This window comes from Phalaenopsis equestris, unplaced genomic scaffold, assembly GCF_001263595.1.
Source record: "Phalaenopsis equestris unplaced genomic scaffold, ASM126359v1 Scaffold000114, whole genome shotgun sequence".
Lineage (NCBI taxonomy): Eukaryota > Viridiplantae > Streptophyta > Magnoliopsida > Asparagales > Orchidaceae > Phalaenopsis > Phalaenopsis equestris.
Window position 1 is genome coordinate 1,608,065 of NW_018164556.1, and position 23,670 is coordinate 1,631,734.

Sequence of the window (23,670 nt, forward strand, 5' to 3'; positions counted from 1 at the left end):
ATAAAATATTCTTATAACACAACGACTATTGAAATAAAAACGCACCTCTATGTTCAGAGTCCTAACATAATATGAGCTCCCACTCAATTCTTATGTACACTAGCCTAACACCTAAATTTCAATTTTTGCAAATATACCACATTACCATGCATGAGAAGCGCTATAATTTTTAAAAATTAAAATAAGTATATTAACATGAAGAGAAAGATTTCAGTGCTGTAAATATTAAAAATAAAGCTTCGGAGTTAGATGAGTAAATAGATAGGAATTGAGTGGGATATATGTAAATGCGTCATACACAATAATAATAATGTTAGATCAATAAAAACCCCCATGATCACATACATAATTCTAAAAATTTCAAATTTGTAGAAAAATATACTTTAAAGATATACAAAAATACATAATAATAATAATAATAATAATAATATCACTGAATATCTCATCTTGTTGATGGCACCATGGATGGGTCAAGTTGCACAATTTCTTCTAATAATTATTATAGAATTCAATAATTTATATCACTTTTAAAAAATAGTAAATAAATAATTTAAAGTGAAAATGCAAATATATGCCTCTAATTATATATAACCAAATAGCAAAACATCTCTTATTTCGATGACAATCATGTAAAATATTTTTGTAGAAATTATCAACATATTAGAGATTTATGGCTCGTCGTCCAAGTGCTTCGGTCAGTGATGGCACTATTAGATCCATTTCATTTTCTAGATATACATATTCTTCTTGACTTACTAGGGATCCTTGAGGATGAGGCAACTCATGGCTACTAATCTAATTCCCTCGACGTTAATTATGAACTTTGGCCGTTTAATGTTGGTAGGCCGAGAATGTCAGTATACCCGAAACAACACATCAATGAGATCTTGATTTGATTTACCTTCAACCCCCTAAATTCTTCTCAATTAATGCAATCAATTCCTAAATCAATCATATAATCAATTGAGAATTTTGTAGATTCTAAACTAAATACTTATTAATAATTTAATATTAATTACATATAAATTTAATAATAATATTTATAATAATTTTAAAGAAAATTTAAGCATTTGATTTTAAACTTAAATATTTGCTACCCCTTATTTTTTGATTTAGTCACCTCTCTATTAAGGTTTTGATTTTTCCACTCATTATAGAGCTGAAACTATTCTGTATCACAGATTATTATTTTTTACAAATAGAACTTCCCTACAAAAATTTCTAAAATGCAGCAAGACTGTAGTGGTTTCCAACAATTGAAGTGAAAAAGCCACACCCTAAACAAAGTTATTACATGAATAGTAATGCATTTGGTTAATCCATACCTTCTTGTTTCGTTCCTCTTTTTCAGTATTGTCTCTTTTCTTGGACTCTTTGTCAGAACCCTGAAACATCATTTTGCATGTTTCAAAGAAAAATGATGAACAGAATAGAAAACTAAAGAATCCTCTTGACATCAGCAGAGTTTTACCAGTTTGATAAAAACGTCATTGTTTGCTTTCTTGATAGAGAGCTGCTGCATCGACTGTAAGTCCTTGTCAACCTCAACTTTTCTTTCTTCAACCTTAAGAGTAAGCAAGGCTTTCCTTTTCTCCTCCCTTACTTTCTCATATTCTTCCAGAGTCATCTCCTATAAATGTTGTTGAGCACAGTAAATTAAAAAAAAATATCGCATATAATGCTCTACAGACAGGAAAATAGGTGTTAAAAAGAAATGGATTAACTTAGAAGCATTAAATATGTCATAAAGCAAGAAATATGTTCTAGTAATTTCACATAAAAACAAATAACTGCGAACTTTTCTCCCTCGTTCAGTAGGATCTGCTGAATAGTTGAAAAATATCAATTTATCGTCAGAACATTTAGATTTTCACCCACAATAGTTTTAATAATCTAATTCACAGCATGATATAACAATTCAAACGCAGCCACTGGCTGCGTTTGGCGCAGCGGCAAGGCTGCGCAGTGCCGCTGAAATTTATCTTTTAGGGCGGCGGTGCCCTTGCAGCGGGCCGCGATTTCTCCCGTAAGCCGAACACGAACATCAACATGCGGCCCGGCTTCCTTATTCGGGTTTTTACGCCATTACCCTAACCGAAAACATTTCGCCAAGGAAAGGCCACAGGCGAGCAGGTGACGAGTGCGAGCAGGTCGGTGCGGCAAAGGGAGATAAGGACGAGCGGAGTGGCTTGCTTCAGGTGACGAGTGCGAGCAGGAAGATTTCTTCAGGGGATGAGGCCTCGTCTCCCGATCTAAGGGGAGCAAACGTCGGATGAAAGCTCAAGAACTCTACTCGTTCCATTTCCGCCCTATAACCGAGTCGAAAGAAAAAACGAAAATAAGAGAAAGCATCTGCTTCTTCTCTTTGCCACTCTCTTTCTCCTTCGGTTCACGATTGGGGTGTTAAACGTAAAAGCTGCAACAGCAATTGAACATATGAAATGCCGTTCAGTATCCATTCCAATACATTTTTAACGCGAATTGCTTCTTGGATGCAAAATGGGTCACCTTTGGCAATCATTGGATTGTTTTCCATGATTTTAGAAGTGCAATTCTTTTGTTTGGAGCGAATGAAACAATCATCTGAGGTATGACCTTCCGCTCATTAGCTAGTAGGCTGAGGGAGGTTTTCCATGAAGAATGAAGCTTGCTTGGCCTTGAATTTTCTAATTTTTTGATTTGTGAGATCACCATTTCTTGTTTTCAATGGGTTGTGACTCGAAATATTAGCATAAGTAGATTTTCTGAAGCATCCTTTGCTTTTGTTTTGCTTTTGTTATGAATATATCCGCCAAATCTATGTTTTGATGTTGAAGTGGTCAATTGCTCTGAGATCTTAACTATTTGATCTCAGTTGTTCAAATTGTTCTGAGGTACAATAAAATTTCATGTCTTTAAAGGCCGTTGAGTTTTGTCAAACCTAAAAAGTTTTAGGTTGTTGTTGCTTGTCCACCATCGTTATCGTTCGAATATCATTCAAGCTAATAATGAATTCTAATAAATTCATCATTATTTTGAATTTCTTTTTCAAAATTATTAAAGAAATGGGTGTCATAGTTCTAGTACAAACAAATTTACTGAGCAGGGGCAGAACGGTCGATTTTCCAAAAAAACAGTTGTCCCGCAGCTGTTTTCACAAAGCTGCAACAAACAGTCAACCAGTTTTCCCACAACAGCTTCCCCACAGCAGCTTACTCGAGCAGCACAATTGCAGCTGAAAAGTTGAGAAGTTGCAGCTATGTCAAACACAGCCTAAGAAACCTCCGCAAATCGCGCCAAAAAATTGCAAAATACTTCTGAAACAACAATCAGTATCTCAACATAGAAATATGCTTATCTCGATAATTTCCATTATAATCAGATTAAAATATGTAAACTATATCCGCATCCAAGACATTCTGACAAACTTTTATTCTGCCGTAGCTACAAAATAAACCAACAAATTGGCAATAAACAATGGTAACTAGTCAGCAGAACATGTGAAATAATTTAGCAAGAATTCCATTGTGGTGCAATGTTTTACTTTGTGGCATTCCTTGATACATGCTTTGATATTGCTCCCAAAACACATCCTGATATTTCAGTGTTACCGCAAAAAGAAATCTTATGTCCGGGGAAACTGCTTGCATACCCATATAAAGCAGCACCAGTATCTCACCAGCCAAAAAATAAAATAAAATATGGTTTCCTTCGAGGAAAATGCTTCATATAGATTTATTGCAGTAGTTTTTTCTAAAATAAGATTATGCATTTCTTGTTCCTAGATATTCAAAAGAATAGCTGCACAATGTTATTGCACCAATAAAACAATAAAAAGTAAAAAGAAAAAAACCTAGTTGACAGCCATTTTGTAAAAAATTTGTAGAAGTCCTATAGAACAGCATTATTTACAATAAAGTGGCACCGTTCATTTAGTAGACTGACTTCTTCATTCATATTATGGCAAAATTCAGAACTCCAACTGCAGATGAAATCAATTTTCAAGAAATTAAGTTAAAATGCAATCAATGTTAATTAAACCCATTTACACTAGTTCCACATAACAAAGCATCTATCCCGAATGTTTCAGAAACATTAGTATTTAAAAATTTCTCATAACAATGCCATGGTCCTAGCCTTGAACAAAATGTTTTAGTTATCTGTATACTGATTTATGCTAACCATGGGGAAATATATTTTCACTTCAAGCCAGTAGCGTCCATAAATGTGAAAGTGCAAACGTGCTAAAAGGTGCATCCCACGCTTTGATAGACGGTTATAGAATTTCAGAAGAGCTTTAAAAAGGAATGCACAATGTCCTTTACAAAGCAGGAAAGAGATGCACATCAACCACAATTATGTGAAGAAGATGTAGCCACAAAAATTTCCCATAAAATGAGTATCAATCACCAGATGAAGAAAAACTACTAGATAATATCCTAAAGGGAAGATTATAGATTTTAAAAAGAGTGGTATGAATTCAAAAGGATAATAAATATGTCGCAGAAAGTAAAAATATTTTCGTGCAATTACCCAAAGAACTAAATATTAATAATTGTTATCCCTAGTTCATTAAAATGGATGAAAAATGTTGACCAATGTAAGGAGCCAACCTGCGGGATACCCAAACCCCAATTTAAATGGTTAAAAAATAACAATTATTTGTTATGACCATTGAAAACTGCACTCAAAATGTTTTCACTCAAAAATCAAGTTATCAATATTATATAACAATCCTAACACAACCATTATCATCATCATTGTTGGCATTATTCCAATTTATTTTTGTCCAAATTAATAAATTATTGTTTACCATTTGTTCCTAGAGACGTTGAACCTATTATGTGCAACTAACATTGTTAATATCTAAAAATTTATTTGCCACGTATAGTAAAACCAATAATAAAAAGGTTAATATAGCATCTTAAATAAATGTTTATATTTTAGCATATTCATTTACCATTCCTGTAAGTTAAGGAGCGCCTTTTGAAAAAGTATTCTACCAAAGGCGCATGATTTCATAGTCAGGCGTTTCTAATCCAAGGTTTTTGAATGAAAGCGAAATTCAAAGTCCATGATTTAAATAAAAAACAACAAATAAGCTCACCTCTGATAACAGAATTGTATTGATAAACATATAGCTTACAGGCAATCATCATGATTTGAAAAATCGGGCTTAAAACACTTCATCAGCCAATTAAATTGTCAGCCAGCCTAATTCAAGATTTCTTAATTTAACAATGTTGCAGATTTACATGGGTGTAAATTAGTGAAAGTGCTAAATAGTTCATCGAGTCACTAAGCTAGCACATCAAGGCAGGCTTTGAAAAATTAATAAAGATGGGTTTTAAGCCCTCTACATGCCGCAGTTAAAGAACCCATTTATTTAAGGGCTGAAAAAGAACAATCAATAATGCCATTTAAGCTCATATAAATTTTAGTACGTCAATAAAAATTACAAAATAACTCTCTGGCCAAAGAAAAAATTGATTTCGATCAAGCAAACCAACTCCACTGGAAGTCAAGTTTTTCTGATTTCTAAATTTCTCTATTTCAATTGTTTTCTGAGAAGAGGGGAATGAGGCAGGCAATGTAATCCGCATGAAGAGGTCAGCAGTGATGATACTTAACAGCAGTCATAAATAGGCTTATCCATGCAGTCATCAACAATGTTGGAACTCTAAACATTTCTCTCGAGATCTGGAGCGTGACAGTTGTTCCTTTTTTAAGGTTTACTGATTCAACAAAAGAAGGGAAACTTACATATGTAGCACACAGTTCGTACACATTTGCATGTCACATCTAAACTTTCATATTTACATACATGGCACTTTGGTGCCTTAAACCTATGCAAGAAAAATCTGTATTTCATTTTTAAAAAGTGGCAATAGTATTGGTTTTTAGTGATATTATAGATTTTGAGTGACACGTGTATAAATATGAAAGCTCAGGCGTCGCCAGATATATAAATACATAAGAATCGTGTGCCGTATATGTAAATGCCCAATAAAAGAAACAAAAGAATCTTTGCAAAATATTCTATCAAAAATTATAGAATCCAATTGCTAGGTTATTTTCAATCCGATCAGAAATAGAAAGATGAATTCTTGGTTGTGATGTTGCCCTCCTCACACATTTATCCCTTCTACACTACCAGTCTTTCAGGACCACGACCTAACTGGCCGCACAGCCCTACTGATATTGTTAGTACTCACATTACAAAAGTTGTGTTGAATTGGATGTTGATAAACCAAATGAATGACAGAAGAACATATCAAAAGAAAAATATGCGTGTAAAAAATTTAAAGGTGGAATGTGACAGGAATACAGAGCATACAATAACAAAAACAACAACAAAACATTTATCCCACTAAGTGGAGTCGGCTACATGAATTCTTTTTCTCCATTGCATCCTATTTAGTGCCATATATTTATTTAATTCTAATAAATTAAGATCATTTTTTTATGCAATATGCCAAGTCATCAGAGAGGTCCTCTACCTTTCCTAACATAAGTCGAATCTAAAACATCCACTCTTCTAATCGGATCATCATATGGTTGTCGACATTTAATGTGACCAAACCATCTAAGATGACTTTCTCTAATTTTCTCCCTCATTGGAGCTACACCAACCCTATCAAGGATATATTCATTTCAGATTTTGTCATTTTGTCACTAATTGTAAAACCACTCATCCACCTAATCATTCTCATCTCGGCAACACTTAACTCAGTTTTATGCTTCTCTCTTAAAGGCCAACATTCAGCGTCATAGAGTATTGCAGGTCTCACCACCATCTTATAAAATTTTCCTTTTGAGTCTAAGCGGTACTTTTCTATCACATAATAGGCTCGAAGCATTCACCAATAGTTACATTTCTATCACTAGATCAGAGATATCTAAAGCGTTCGTCTAAAGCGTTCACACATTTTAATAAATTGATCACCCATAGTTACATTTCTATCACTAGAGCTACTACTACTAAAATTACATTCCATGTATTCAGTTTTAGTTCTATTCAAACGAAAGCCTTAAACCTCCATAATTCAAGTTTTTCCTGAGCTTTTTGTCTCATCTTATCCACAAGAAGGATATCATCAGCAAAAAGCATACACCAAGGGACATCCTCCGATAAATGTCCAGTAAAACCATCCATAACTAAAGAAAAAAAGATATAAGCTCAAAGTCTACCCCTAATGTAAACCAACTAAAATAGGAAAATATTTAGTCAATCCTCCTATTCGAGCACAAGTCACAGCTTTTGTATACAATACCTTTCTTCTCAAGAACTCTCCAAAAGATATCTATTTTAACCTTATCGTTATCTTTTTTATAAATCAATAAAAATCATATGTACATCCTCCTTATTATCTTTGAACTTCTCCATCAAACCTTTCAACAAATGTATAGCTTGCATAGTAAACATGCCCGACATAAATCCAAATTGATTATGAAAAATCTTTGTAATATGTCTTAATCAATGTTCAATTATCCTCTCTCATATTTTTAAAGTATGATACGTCAACTTAATTTTCAATTGGGATATCATTAGGTCCTACAAACTTTCCACCCTTGATTTTCTTTAAAGTCTCCTCAACTACTTTTTTACAATGCGACGATAAAAATGAAACATTTTATTATTATTAATGATATTAAGATCACTAAGGTCGATTGTATTTTCCGAAACTTCATTAAAAAGTTTATCAAAAAATAACTCACTTAACTATTTTGAATAACTTTTTCTAAGAAAAGCACTTTTTAATTTTCATCTTTAATACACTTTACTTGAGTTAAATCTTTACTTTTCTATTTTCTTTGTTTATCTAGTTTATACATATATTTTTCACACTACTTAGTATCTAATCGATCATAAAGATAACTAAAAGCACAATTTTTAGCGTCACAGATTGTTCTCTTAGACTCCTTACGGGTCTTTTGATATTTTTCTTAGTTCTCTAAGTTTTTACATTTAAACCAATTTTTATAATATAACTTTTTATATTTTATCTTTTCATGAACATTATTATTCTACCACCAACTATTATTACAGCATTTTCTTTATTTATAGGATTACACATATAAAATTTAAGTACATAGTCCATTAGTTATACATGTATGCACTAGCAATTACTTGACAAAAGTTGTAGCATACAAATAGAGTAACAATGTTTAAGATATTCATCTAGTGAAATGTAGACAATTACGTAAAATATGTGGCATTCTTTGAAAAGGTACATAGTAAATGTTTTTGATACATGTACATAAAATTAATGATGCCACTAAGAAAATCTTATGTAGGCCAGTCAAGCTAGTTACTTGCATACAGGAAAATGCAAGATACCTTTGAAAAGGCCATCAATATATCAACATAAAAATATGCTCATAGCAAAAATTTACATATAATGATATTGGAATATATCGTCCCTTCAAGATGTTCTGAAAGAATATTAACTTTCTGTTGCTAAAAATAGAACAAAAAATAGGCTGCTAAAAAGAGGAAAGTAGTTGACAGAGGAAGTGAAATATTTTAGCCAAAAATTCTATGGAACAGTATCGTAGTGCAATGTTTTACATATGGTGCACTCCTTTAAAATGATACGCGTTTTGCAACATTCACAAAAATAGATGTTCACATATCAATGTTGTCACTGCAAAATTTTATATAGGCCGGGTGAACCTGTTTACTTGCATACAAAAAAGTGCATGGCCCTTTTAAAAGGGCCATCAATATCTCATAACATAATAATAATAATTTCAACAGTGGATAATGTGGTACAGGTTTAATGATATAGTTTCTTCAAAATGAGGTTAAATATTACTACTTCTAAGAGGTTTGAAAGAAGTGACAAACATTGCTATTGTAATAATAAAATATCATAAAGGCAGGAAAAGCTAACTGGCAGAATATTTGCAATAATTTCGCTAAAATCCTATAGAAAAACCTTGTTTCTATGGTGAAGTAATGCTGTCCGTCAACTAAAATAACTTCATGCATTTTATGAAAAAAAACTGAAGTCCAAGGTAAATACAAAATCAAACTCCAAAAAACAAAGCTTTTGAGCAATTAATGTTACATTCATTTAAATAAAGCTAAAACAAAATGTTGGATGACTGTCTTATTTTAACATAAATGTCTGATGGCCATGGCACATTATAGGCCTTTAAATAAATACTTTAGTAATAAGGTCTGCTTGGGTTAGCTTTCCCAGAGCTTTGCTTTTCAGAACATTGGAACGTTTCAGCTTTAGCTATAATTTCTTGCTATCTTTCAAAAATTTCTATGGTGGAAAGCTAATCTTTATAATCAAATTTGCTAGATTGGTAATTGTATAAAAATTGTTATCTAATTTGTTTAATAATAGAATTGAAGTATCCACAACAGTTTTTATAAAAAATACCATTCCCCGACACAGCTTTTAAAAAAATCGCTCCGCTCACAAAAAATTTACAAACACTTGTACAAGAAACTATAGCCATCCCAAACAAACCCTAAATTAAACTGGCCATGGATATACATTTCCACCCTTTAAACTGCTAGTATGTATGAAAGTGCATGTATGCTAAACACTGTTTCCAAGGCTCTTTATGGATATCTTGAAAACTACTATTACAAAAAACTATAGCCTCTCAAAAGGGATCCTACATAAAAATAACCATGGGTATATATTTCCACCACATAAAGTGTCTAATATATTTGAAAGAACATCAGATACTTTTAAAAAGTGTTTCCAAAGCTCTTGCCGAACATATAAAACATTTAAAAGAAAAAAGAAATTCAAAGGATTCACAGCACCTTTTCTAGAAGAGAGAGATAGAGAGACCCATTATCCAAAATCAGAGTAATGTAGAGATGTGGAGAAAATATGATTTTGATCAACCATTATATGAGAAGAGGAACCAAAATGTGAAATATGCACTGAGAGAGAGAATTGCAATAAACACAAGAACAAATGTCATAAGATGCTAAGAGATTGTTAAGAGTATTGAAACAATCGATCATAGTCTTCTAGAAAGCAACTGATAGATGAGACACTAAAAGTAGTTAGGGTTGAAATGGTTGTAAAAGTATGATATGCAATGGAGAGAGCCATATTTCTCCCACTAAAGTTCAGAAAGATGGTTGGTGTGGTTGCATTGAAGGAAGACAGACGAGAATTTGACAAAGACCATTTTTCGACGCTAGAATGACAACCACAACTACAATTCCCTAGCCACCTTTGGCGCCAAAGGCTGAATAAAATCAGTTATCAGTGAGAGGCGAAAGAAGATGGCCATGATGCAGAGAGCATGGAAGAGAACAGTCAAGGACAACAAAAGACGGCATAAAGTAAAAATATGCACCTTGTAGAGAAGTATACAAGCCAGAGATAAATTTAGCAATAAAAAAAAATTCATTCATTCAATCATGACGATCTAAAGTCAACTCTCCACAAAGCAAAACTTTCTAATACTAGAAATACACCTAAAGATCGTTTGGTTGCAAGCATACACTTTGCAGAGAAATAAGTGAGTTATTCACTATCCAAGTGTTTGGTATGAAATTAACTATATGCAAAGTATTTTTAAGAAATTCAGAATATGTGCACCAGCCTCATTTGTAATGAATTTTAAATACACCTAAAATAAATAAAAAAATTCCAAATGCAAACCTACCACCTTTCAACCCATCCTTGCATAAGATGACCTATGGCCTATTCCTTTGCCATGTTGACCCCCATCCATCCATTGTCATAGTTGTTTGCAAACCGGACCTATGCCCATACCCGTGACACTGCCTCTAACCCACAAGTTCAATCCTGATATCACCATGTTCTTCGACTTGCCATCACAACCTAAATCACATCACCTCATATCTCCATATTATATAAAAGAGAAAGAAAGAAACAAGGAGGCAAAGAGAAGAGAGAAATTCTTTTCATTGTGTTTTGAAAGCATCCAATAATAAATCAAAAAAAAAAAAAAATCTCTCTATTTGGTTCTCATCCAACCAAACAATTCCTTAAAATAAAAATACTACTTTTTGCTTTGCACTTCTAAAAAAAAGATTTTAATAAAGACCTATTTAATACATTATACGCCAACAATAGCAATTTCATTTGTCTTCTTTCTCCAAATTTTAAGGCTCACAAAAATTGATTCAATCATAATAGCTCGTGTGCAGTCAATGCCCCGATTCGATATGAGCCTCACAATTGATTTAGTAACATCATCATGTTCTATGCTTCCAAGTAAACAAAACACACCCAATGATCACAGCAGGATATGCTAAAACGCCCATCATAGGGAGGCCATACTCAATTTACGTCAATAAAGTCAATCACCTAACAATTTTCTCTCTCTTCATATAACAAGTCTTGACTCAATTCCCCTTACAAATGTCTAATGAGGTGAATAAAAGAATCTTAATGACCATCATATGGAAAAATAATTAACTAAACTTGAAACAAAACTTTTATTTGTACAACAGATAGTTTAGTTTACCAGCAAAGCTTTAACATCTACCTATTGTAGCATTAAAATTTATTGAAGTCTTAATAGGTCTACAGTCCAACCTGCTAGCATAGTGTTCTCCAACATATTTAACGCATTGTTTGAAAATAACAACACCAAAATTCAACTGAGCCACCTTAATGCCCATAAAAACTTAAGTTAGACTTAAAAGATCAAAAGAGGTGTCATTTTAACTAAAAAATAACTCCACGATCATTTTACTATAATAATTATATATCCACAAACAGCAAAAAAAACACCCGGATCATGAGAAATGTGCCAATAGAAAACAATGTGATCTATCTCACTACGCATCATACCAAAGACCCAAATAACATACCCCCCATCCCGATCCCTATCTATTTTGTAGGATTAAAATATTACCCCATATTAAGCTTGACAACCAATGTCACTTGGAATTTTCCAATCACCAAAGATGATAGCTAGAGATGGTATGTGACATTATTCTACTTAACGTTTGCCAATTCATCCTCAATAACTCATAACTTCATCAGTTACTAAATCAACGACCTTATCAATTTCAGCTCACAAGATCTTTTTTGCTGGGAAAAAAAACTAGTGCGCCAATTATAAACATGGTAATAATAGCATATGAAAGTTGACTTACATTGCACAACAAAAATTCTAGCAATGTTAGGCCTTCCCTACCGAAGAAGAAAAGAAAAACCATACTCTCCCTGTCTTAAAAGCAAGGAAAGTGACACATAGAAACTGGCGGATATGCATGTATCACTCTTCAACAAGGTATAAAAACTATCCTCAAATAGGTCCACCAAGCAAAACATATATAATCTCTTTTACACATCCTTGTCAAATCCACCAATGTAAAGAGGATCAATAATTAAGATCGACTCTATCAAAATGAAAGCAATTAAAGAGTGGATAAGGCCATGTGTGATAACAAAATGATATATCTTAAGCTACCCAAAGGATCTAGAAGGAAGAAAAACATATCTTACAAAAAACCAATGGAAGCAAGAGTTACAACATTTTACAGTAGCTTAAAAGGTCACCCTCTTGCCAACTCAAGCAACACATAAAAAGTAGTATATTATCAACTTCGGCAAGCTCAAAATAGGATATATAATTATAGTACGAAGTCAAATCAATAAGTACATCCGATTTATTATTTTCCACATTTGCCGAAGCACATAAGAACAAAAGAGCAAAAATCTTGATAGCTCCTAAAAAAGAAATGCTAACTTAAATCCATCATCTAGGAGGCTCTAAAATTTAAGTTCTTCAGGAAGTCTATAATTTTCTCTAAAACTACCAAAAGATCAATTGCCAAACACAACAAACTGCTACAATTATGTGACTGTAATATCAAACTTACGCCACCAAAATTGTGATTTATCTAGAAGGAAATCTTTCTAAAGGGGGCCCATGATCTCGACATTAGATAATTAAAGGGATGCCTAATACAACCATCCACTCCAAATAAGTCTATGAGAGACTTCCCTCACAATTTTGCATCAAATCATGAATGGATCAAAACATCAAGTCATTTGATTTTGGGCCATCATTTGGCATCGTTCCTAAAGCCTATTACTTTTTCGTGTTGACAAAAATCTTAATGGAAACATCCAAAGATGAATATCATATAGTGCACTATTGAGACAAGAAGTATTGCTTAAAAGTCCTTCAAAATGTATCATCCATCAGAGGCTTGGTGATCAAAACCAAAATGCACATATGTCCAGATCATTAATTCAAAATCCACATGATAGCACCATAAAAACAACTTCCGAATTTTTAACTAATTTTGGGTATAATTGAATTTTTTAAGTTTAAATTATAAATTAGGATAAATTTTATTTTAGATATTTTTCTTAGTTCTCTAAGTTTTTACATTTAAACCAATTTTTATAATATAACTTTTTATATTTTATCTTTTCATGAACATTATTATTCTACCACCAACTATTATTACAGCATTTTCTTTATTTATAGGATTACACATATAAAATTTAAGTACATAGTCCATTAGTTATACATGTATGCACTAGCAATTACTTGACAAAAGTTGTAGCATACAAATAGAGTAACAATGTTTAAGATATTCATCTAGTGAAATGTAGACAATTACGTAAAATATGTGGCATTCTTTGAAAAGGTACATAGTAAATGTTTTTGATACATGTACATAAAATTAATGATGCCACTAAGAAAATCTTATGTAGGCCAGTCAAGCTAGTTACTTGCATACAGGAAAATGCAAGATACCTTTGAAAAGGCCATCAATATATCAACATAAAAATATGCTCATAGCAAAAATTTACATATAATGATATTGGAATATATCGTCCCTTCAAGATGTTCTGAAAGAATATTAACTTTCTGTTGCTAAAAATAGAACAAAAAATAGGCTGCTAAAAAGAGGAAAGTAGTTGACAGAGGAAGTGAAATATTTTAGCCAAAAATTCTATGGAACAGTATCGTAGTGCAATGTTTTACATATGGTGCACTCCTTTAAAATGATACGCGTTTTGCAACATTCACAAAAATAGATGTTCACATATCAATGTTGTCACTGCAAAATTTTATATAGGCCGGGTGAACCTGTTTACTTGCATACAAAAAAGTGCATGGCCCTTTTAAAAGGGCCATCAATATCTCATAACATAATAATAATAATTTCAACAGTGGATAATGTGGTACAGGTTTAATGATATAGTTTCTTCAAAATGAGGTTAAATATTACTACTTCTAAGAGGTTTGAAAGAAGTGACAAACATTGCTATTGTAATAATAAAATATCATAAAGGCAGGAAAAGCTAACTGGCAGAATATTTGCAATAATTTCGCTAAAATCCTATAGAAAAACCTTGTTTCTATGGTGAAGTAATGCTGTCCGTCAACTAAAATAACTTCATGCATTTTATGAAAAAAAACTGAAGTCCAAGGTAAATACAAAATCAAACTCCAAAAAACAAAGCTTTTGAGCAATTAATGTTACATTCATTTAAATAAAGCTAAAACAAAATGTTGGATGACTGTCTTATTTTAACATAAATGTCTGATGGCCATGGCACATTATAGGCCTTTAAATAAATACTTTAGTAATAAGGTCTGCTTGGGTTAGCTTTCCCAGAGCTTTGCTTTTCAGAACATTGGAACGTTTCAGCTTTAGCTATAATTTCTTGCTATCTTTCAAAAATTTCTATGGTGGAAAGCTAATCTTTATAATCAAATTTGCTAGATTGGTAATTGTATAAAAATTGTTATCTAATTTGTTTAATAATAGAATTGAAGTATCCACAACAGTTTTTATAAAAAATACCATTCCCCGACACAGCTTTTAAAAAAATCGCTCCGCTCACAAAAAATTTACAAACACTTGTACAAGAAACTATAGCCATCCCAAACAAACCCTAAATTAAACTGGCCATGGATATACATTTCCACCCTTTAAACTGCTAGTATGTATGAAAGTGCATGTATGCTAAACACTGTTTCCAAGGCTCTTTATGGATATCTTGAAAACTACTATTACAAAAAACTATAGCCTCTCAAAAGGGATCCTACATAAAAATAACCATGGGTATATATTTCCACCACATAAAGTGTCTAATATATTTGAAAGAACATCAGATACTTTTAAAAAGTGTTTCCAAAGCTCTTGCCGAACATATAAAACATTTAAAAGAAAAAAGAAATTCAAAGGATTCACAGCACCTTTTCTAGAAGAGAGAGATAGAGAGACCCATTATCCAAAATCAGAGTAATGTAGAGATGTGGAGAAAATATGATTTTGATCAACCATTATATGAGAAGAGGAACCAAAATGTGAAATATGCACTGAGAGAGAGAATTGCAATAAACACAAGAACAAATGTCATAAGATGCTAAGAGATTGTTAAGAGTATTGAAACAATCGATCATAGTCTTCTAGAAAGCAACTGATAGATGAGACACTAAAAGTAGTTAGGGTTGAAATGGTTGTAAAAGTATGATATGCAATGGAGAGAGCCATATTTCTCCCACTAAAGTTCAGAAAGATGGTTGGTGTGGTTGCATTGAAGGAAGACAGACGAGAATTTGACAAAGACCATTTTTCGACGCTAGAATGACAACCACAACTACAATTCCCTAGCCACCTTTGGCGCCAAAGGCTGAATAAAATCAGTTATCAGTGAGAGGCGAAAGAAGATGGCCATGATGCAGAGAGCATGGAAGAGAACAGTCAAGGACAACAAAAGACGGCATAAAGTAAAAATATGCACCTTGTAGAGAAGTATACAAGCCAGAGATAAATTTAGCAATAAAAAAAAATTCATTCATTCAATCATGACGATCTAAAGTCAACTCTCCACAAAGCAAAACTTTCTAATACTAGAAATACACCTAAAGATCGTTTGGTTGCAAGCATACACTTTGCAGAGAAATATGTGAGTTATTCACTATCCAAGTGTTTGGTATGAAATTAACTATATGCAAAGTATTTTTAAGAAATTCAGAATATGTGCACCAGCCTCATTTGTAATGAATTTTAAATACACCTAAAATAAATAAAAAAATTCCAAATGCAAACCTACCACCTTTCAACCCATCCTTGCATAAGATGACCTATGGCCTATTCCTTTGCCATGTTGACCCCCATCCATCCATTGTCATAGTTGTTTGCAAACCGGACCTATGCCCATACCCGTGACACTGCCTCTAACCCACAAGTTCAATCCTGATATCACCATGTTCTTCGACTTGCCATCACAACCTAAATCACATCACCTCATATCTCCATATTATATAAAAGAGAAAGAAAGAAACAAGGAGGCAAAGAGAAGAGAGAAATTCTTTTCATTGTGTTTTGAAAGCATCCAATAATAAATCAAAAAAAAAAAAAAATCTCTCTATTTGGTTCTCATCCAACCAAACAATTCCTTAAAATAAAAATACTACTTTTTGCTTTGCACTTCTAAAAAAAAGATTTTAATAAAGACCTATTTAATACATTATACGCCAACAATAGCAATTTCATTTGTCTTCTTTCTCCAAATTTTAAGGCTCACAAAAATTGATTCAATCATAATAGCTCGTGTGCAGTCAATGCCCCGATTCGATATGAGCCTCACAATTGATTTAGTAACATCATCATGTTCTATGCTTCCAAGTAAACAAAACACACCCAATGATCACAGCAGGATATGCTAAAACGCCCATCATAGGGAGGCCATACTCAATTTACGTCAATAAAGTCAATCACCTAACAATTTTCTCTCTCTTCATATAACAAGTCTTGACTCAATTCCCCTTACAAATGTCTAATGAGGTGAATAAAAGAATCTTAATGACCATCATATGGAAAAATAATTAACTAAACTTGAAACAAAACTTTTATTTGTACAACAGATAGTTTAGTTTACCAGCAAAGCTTTAACATCTACCTATTGTAGCATTAAAATTTATTGAAGTCTTAATAGGTCTACAGTCCAACCTGCTAGCATAGTGTTCTCCAACATATTTAACGCATTGTTTGAAAATAACAACACCAAAATTCAACTGAGCCACCTTAATGCCCATAAAAACTTAAGTTAGACTTAAAAGATCAAAAGAGGTGTCATTTTAACTAAAAAATAACTCCACGATCATTTTACTATAATAATTATATATCCACAAACAGCAAAAAAAACACCCGGATCATGAGAAATGTGCCAATAGAAAACAATGTGATCTATCTCACTACGCATCATACCAAAGACCCAAATAACATACCCCCCATCCCGATCCCTATCTATTTTGTAGGATTAAAATATTACCCCATATTAAGCTTGACAACCAATGTCACTTGGAATTTTCCAATCACCAAAGATGATAGCTAGAGATGGTATGTGACACTATTCTACTTAACGTTTGCCAATTCATCCTCAATAACTCATAACTTCATCAGTTACTAAATCAACGACCTTATCAATTTCAGCTCACAAAGGAAAGATCTTTTTTGCTGGGAAAAAAAACTAGTGCGCCAATTATAAACATGGTAATAATAGCATATGAAAGTTGACTTACATTGCACAACAAAAATTCTAGCAATGTTAGGCCTTCCCTACCGAAGAAGAAAAGAAAAACCATACTCTCCCTGTCTTAAAAGCAAGGAAAGTGACACATAGAAACTGGCGGATATGCATGTATCACTCTTCAACAAGGTATAAAAACTATCCTCAAATAGGTCCACCAAGCAAAACATATATAATCTCTTTTACACGTCCTCGCCAAATCCACCAATGTAAATAGGATCAATAATTAAGATTGACTCTATCAAAATGAAGGCAATTAAAGAGAGGATAAGGCCATGTGTGATAGCAAAATGATATATCTTAAGCTACCCAAAGGATCTAGAAGGAAGAAAAACATATCTTACAAAAAACCAATGGAAGCAAGAGTTACAACATTTTACAGTAGCTTAAAAGGTCACCCTCTTGCCAACTCAAGCAACACATAAAAAGTAGTATATTATCAACTTCGGCAAGCTCAAAATAGGATATATAATTATAGTACGAAGTCAAATCAATAAGTACATCCGATTTATTATTTTCCACATTTGCCGAAGCACATAAGAACAAAAGAGCAAAAATCTTGATAGCTCCTAAAAAAGAAATGCTAACTTAAATCCATCATCTAGGAGGCTCTAAAATTTAAGTTCTTCAGGAAGTCTATAATTTTCTCTAAAACTACCAAAAGATCAATTGCCAAACACAACAAACTGCTACAATTATGTGACTGTAATATCAAACTTACGCCACCAAAATTGTGATTTATCTAGAAGGAAATCTTTCTAAAGGGGGCCCATGATCTCGACATTAGATAATTAAAGGGATGCCTAATACAACCATCCACTCCAAATAAGTCTATGAGAGACTTCCCTCACAATTTTGCATCAAATCATGAATGGATCAAAACATCAAGTCATTTGATTTTGGGCCATCATTTGGCATCGTTCCTAAAGCCTATTACTTTTTCGTGTTGACAAAAATCTTAATGGAAACATCCAAAGATGAATATCATATAGTGCACTATTGAGACAAGAAGTATTGCTTAAAAGTCCTTCAAAATGTATCATCCATCAGAGGCTTGGTGATCAAAACCAAAATGCACATATGTCCAGATCATTAATTCAAAATCCACATGATAGCACCATAAAAACAACTTCCGAATTTTTAACTAATTTTGGGTATAATTGAATTTTTTAAGTTTAAATTATAAATTAGGATAAATTTTATTTTAATTATCTTTTAAACTGAAATGACCTAGTAAAAAGTTCCCTCTCTGTTGAAGTTTGTTTAGAATTGATAAAGACTTACCCATGCTCTAAGTGCTATGAAAAAGTAAACTTTTAGCAATAAAATTCAAATTACATCCTACAGATCTCCTTCATCTTCACCTCTTCTAACAGTTGTATAGTTCTCCTGGTAGCCAAAATCACCAAACCTAAATTCGGCAGGTCTCCTGCCTGAAGCCTTGATGAATCCTCCTGGAGTCAGAAAAACAAAAAATGCTGCTTTTCAGCATCTCTGCCTGGCCAGTTGTCATTGAATCCAAGAGGTTTTTGGTTGCTGTCCTTAGGCTGCAAAGAAGGTAAATATAGATATGGCCTGCACCCAATATCTAATCAGAGAAGAAATCATCAGTCTGCTACTTCTGTACTTCTAAAAGACAATAAAGAAGCGCTCTGGAATGCTGAATTCTGCAATCCAGATTAAAAAAAAGCAAGATTATCCTCCAAAAGAATTAACTAAACCATTTCCTATCAGATAGAGCCAATTAGATGGATTCATGTGATAACAATAATAACATGCATATGGTGCGCATATACTTATTTTATTATTTCAAAAATACTCGCACTTCTGAATTATTATAGACGGGCATGCATATGTGTATAATATTACGTGCATTTATATGTAAGCCGAATGTATATAACATCACTAAGTGGTATGTGAACCAGCCTATCCTATTATCCCATGCTATATAAAGGGACTAACGTGATGTGATGGTTGGATGCTGAGACGGGCCGTGAATTCCGATGTGGCGGATAAAATCATAAATTTGCATGGGCCAATTAATAGTTCAAATCACACACTCCCAAAATCTATCCTCTGTTTAGAAAAATATGCTTCAACTATTATATTCATATCAAATAAAAAATGCTTCAGAGTTGACTAGAAGTATCCAAATAACATGTCTTATGTTTCAACAATCCATCTTTGTAGCAATGAAAGACTCTTGTCCCTCCCCGATATGATAGCTTCCAAATATTAAAAATTCAGCACATGTTAAAAAAAAACATGAAGCTACAAATTCAAGAAAAATTTGCAAATATAAATAGAGCACATTACAAAAATTAATTAGCCGGAGAGAATCAACTGCTTCATATGCCTAACTATGGATAAAAAAACTTTACTTTATGTATCATAACCATGATATGTCTTTTGGTAAGCCATATTAGACCTCTTATTTTAGTCAAATATGCCTGAATGGTATAGTTAAGATTGCATTCACATAAATTTTTAAGAATTCAGGAGTAGTTTCAAAAGATAGGTTTTAATGGTCCTTAAAATTATTACAAAAATTGTAGCTTTGGAGGGAAATTTTTAATAACAAATGACAAAAAACTCAGAGGTTTCATGATTTTATATGGCTAAAGGCTTTCAAAAATTAGTTATACATTTTAAAAAATTGGCTTAGAAGTTTAGAATCTCAAGAACATCAACATACACAATACTTTTTTGAAATAGATGCAACCCAAATATTACAAGAGATGCAGCCATCTTTCACCTACCAGCACCAAATAGTAAACTTCTTCTTGAAATATCAATGAATTCTAAGAACAATGAATACACTTTATAGAGAAAGATATACATTCTACAATCTCTGTTGGTTATATAAGAAATAAAAATAAGTAAGTTTCCACAATTACATTGAAATTGCAAACAAGAGTACAAGATAATCAATAATATGTCCATATATAAAAAATTCAATTTCAAAATTTCTAATTATTTTTTTTTCAATCAATAATAAACATTTCACTTAACTAAGGGTGTATTTGTTTCGGCTTTAGTTGTATGAAATATCAGTTCCAAAGCTGCTATTGAAAATCTGCTAATCAGAAGCTGGTGTTTCAGAAGTAGTTGGTATGTTTGAAAAACATAATTATGAAAGTGTTGTCTGTGGACTAAGGACTGAAAAAGTAGTCCTTAAAAAGCCTGTATTGATAAAATAGGCATTTTAGTACAAGCAATTCTTCTTAGTCTTTTTTTTTTTGCAACATGGTTCTTTATAAAATTTAAAACTCTATAAATTATCATTTCCATTAATATCATTTTCTTAACAAACATAATTATGATTATCATATCACCCATCAAAAACAAAAAGAATTTATAATTCCATTAATTCATTCTCTTACAACCATATCACCCGCTCTATAAATTATTATTCCATTAATATCATTATTATTAAAATAACACGGTACATAAAATTATGAAAAAAGATTCCATAAAGGAATTTTCCCTAATAGCATTGTGACCCGTAAAGCACAATTATTGTTTCCATTAATATCATTATTATATCCAATTTTTAAATGCCTAGAACAATTAGTATAGTGTCTAATTACAATAACACGACCCGTGATTAATCTGTTTAAAAAACAATTATTATTTGTTAAACGCCTTTAAGGCACCGCTGAAGGGTATCCCCACAGGCAAAATGTCTAAACGCGGGATTGATTCTGGGGTGGTGTTGTAGTGTAATTGCCACCGCGGTTACGTGGTGGTTTTAAACAGCAATTGAAGAAAGCACGAAACAAACTCGTGTTCAACAGAACAATTTAGAAAACAGGCTGAAAATCTAAAACAAACGTGCTCTAAATAACACACATGAATTTTACAAATCAATTTTTTTCATTAAAACATCAAAAATATTAAGTTCAATGCTTTGAAATTAAAATTTAGAATGAAGTTATGAGATATCACATGCAAATAGAGTATATAAATGTAGTAAATATTGGATTGCACAAAAGGATTCAATTTTGGCTTTAACTTTAAATTGTCTTCCTCAAGATTGAAATAAAATAAGTCATGAAGCCTTAACCCTATAATACCAAAAATTGGCGATTTACTGCCAACTCATACCGGAAGATATTCAGGTAGTCTTATAATTTAAAATACAACCACAACACCTTCATTTTATTAATCGCATTCTATCTCAAGGACATCTTGAAAAATAAAATGCTTTCAAATTCCAGTTAGGTTTAAGTGGATGTAGCCAAACAATAGTTAAGTGTTTATAAATAGCTATTAGAGATTAATCGGTTCAAAATTCATCATCACAAAAACCACATAAGAAGCAATATAGTTATTATTTACAGGATTAAATCTCTTGGCAAAAAGTATTCTATTCAAGTGACTAATTAAAAAAAGTCTAGTAGTACTCGAAACCAAATCACCACTTTGAAAAACTAATTAAAGTTATATATGATTTATTTAAAATTGGCAAAAAAAAAAAAAACCAATACAATGCATTACAAAATGCAGAGAGAAGGCGCGGTCAACCTCTTAAGTTACTTTAATCAACATGGAAGTCTTAGAGTGCGTATTGGGGTTGTGATGCGGTAACGCACCGCAGTTTTTTTGTTTGGTAAAATTATGTTTTGTCTGGTTTTCGAGAAATTGCAGCTAAAAGAAACATTTTTCCACTGTTGCTGGCTATCTGGGTGGCTGCTAAAAAGTTACCGTCTGACTTTTTCATAAAAGATTTTTTTATAACAGTCATCACAGTTTTTTAAACAGTTGCTTCTTCAAACAGCTACAGCTGCCCCAAACAGACCCTTACTTTATGATTAGAAGTCCTAACCTCCTAAATTGGGGCTTCCCTTTTTTAAATGTAGAGTAAAGAACTCTACACCTTTGATAAAATTGAAAGGTTAAAAGCCCTAACATCTGAATAAACTACTTCAACTTATAATGTCCTTCTGTAGACTACAAAGCTCCTGACCTTAAATTCAATGTTATTAATAATTCTATCAATCCTAGGTGTGCTACCCCATCGCCTAAAAAAAGTTGTTGTTTCAAACACCAATATTTTCAAAGCACTCGAGAAGTTTTCATTGGATTAAAGAATACTAATCATGAACCTCTACCAGTACTTTTTCTTCTTTTATGCTATATTTTCACCAGCATTGGAGATTGATAAAAAGCATTCACTAAACATGAAAATATAATGAAAATAAATGGCATAAGAGAACAAACATTGTCTGCTGGTTCCTTTTCTTCTGTTTCACGCGTTGCTTCCTCCTTATCCTTGCTTGCATCTCGTTGTCCATCTTCATGGTTGACGACAGGCTTCTCCGGAGTCTTGCTTGCATCTCGTTGTCCATCTTCATGGTTGACAGGCTTCTCCGGAGCGTAACAGGCTTTTCATCAAAGTTCAGACTTTCCTCAATCACCCTACCAATCATATATCACAAAAGCCACGAAAACTTAGCAGAATAAAAACATGCTCAATCTTCAAATCAATAAAGGAGTCATCTTAACTGTGCATCAGTCACTGCACCCCAGTTTCCACGCCCTGCACCTTCTCTTTTCATTTCAACTCCACGCCCAGTCCCACTTCTTCGCTCATAAACTCTTCGTTGGGTACGATCCGAATCCGATCCACCTTCTGCATTCCCATCCACAAACCCACCACGTCTGCCTCCACGGAAGGCTCCACGGGGCTGGTCATAGCTCCCTCGTTCCCTTTCTGATGATCTCCCAGTATCACCCTCTTCAGGAGCAGCGCCGCCACGATAACCGCCGCCACCACTTCCATATCTATTGTTGTTCGCATTTCCAATATCTCTACTAAGACCGATCCCAGCTCCACGACCACCCCTACCACGCCCAGTCCCACCTCGACCTGCTCCCTCGCGCACATTCAACGTATTGTTCCTCGATTCCCTAACTAGACACCCGAAAACAGCACATAAAAAAGATAGATTCATAAGCATAATTTCTATAAAATCCAGCGGGTTACAAAACTCACCGGCCTGCGCGGGCGGAAGAGGCTTCGACGGGAGTTTCGCCGCAGCCGGAGCTGCGGCAGCCCCGGGAGTTTTACTTGCAGCGACCTTCTTCTGCTGCGCGGCGATCAGCTGAGAAAGGTCCTCGTTTTCGTTCTCGATGAGGAGATCGCAAGGGTTCCCCGTCG

The 23,670-nt window shown here is 33.2% G+C and overlaps 1 protein-coding gene across 1 annotated transcript; it reads right to left on the reverse strand.

Annotated features, from left to right (window-relative positions):
• Positions 1-1,262: 1,262 nt before the first annotated feature.
• On the reverse strand, positions 1,263-23,668 carry LOC110020970 (RGG repeats nuclear RNA binding protein B-like; the record flags this gene model as incomplete). The annotated part of the gene is made up of 10 exons (XM_020719278.1): positions 1,263-1,385; positions 1,472-1,630; positions 1,903-2,064; positions 3,079-3,214; positions 18,853-18,961; positions 19,006-19,082; positions 22,731-22,811; positions 22,866-22,928; positions 23,016-23,424; positions 23,506-23,668. Coding segments are annotated over 10 exons (1,467 nt in total), but the record flags the coding sequence as incomplete, so codon positions are not given.
• Positions 23,669-23,670: the final 2 nt, after the last annotated feature.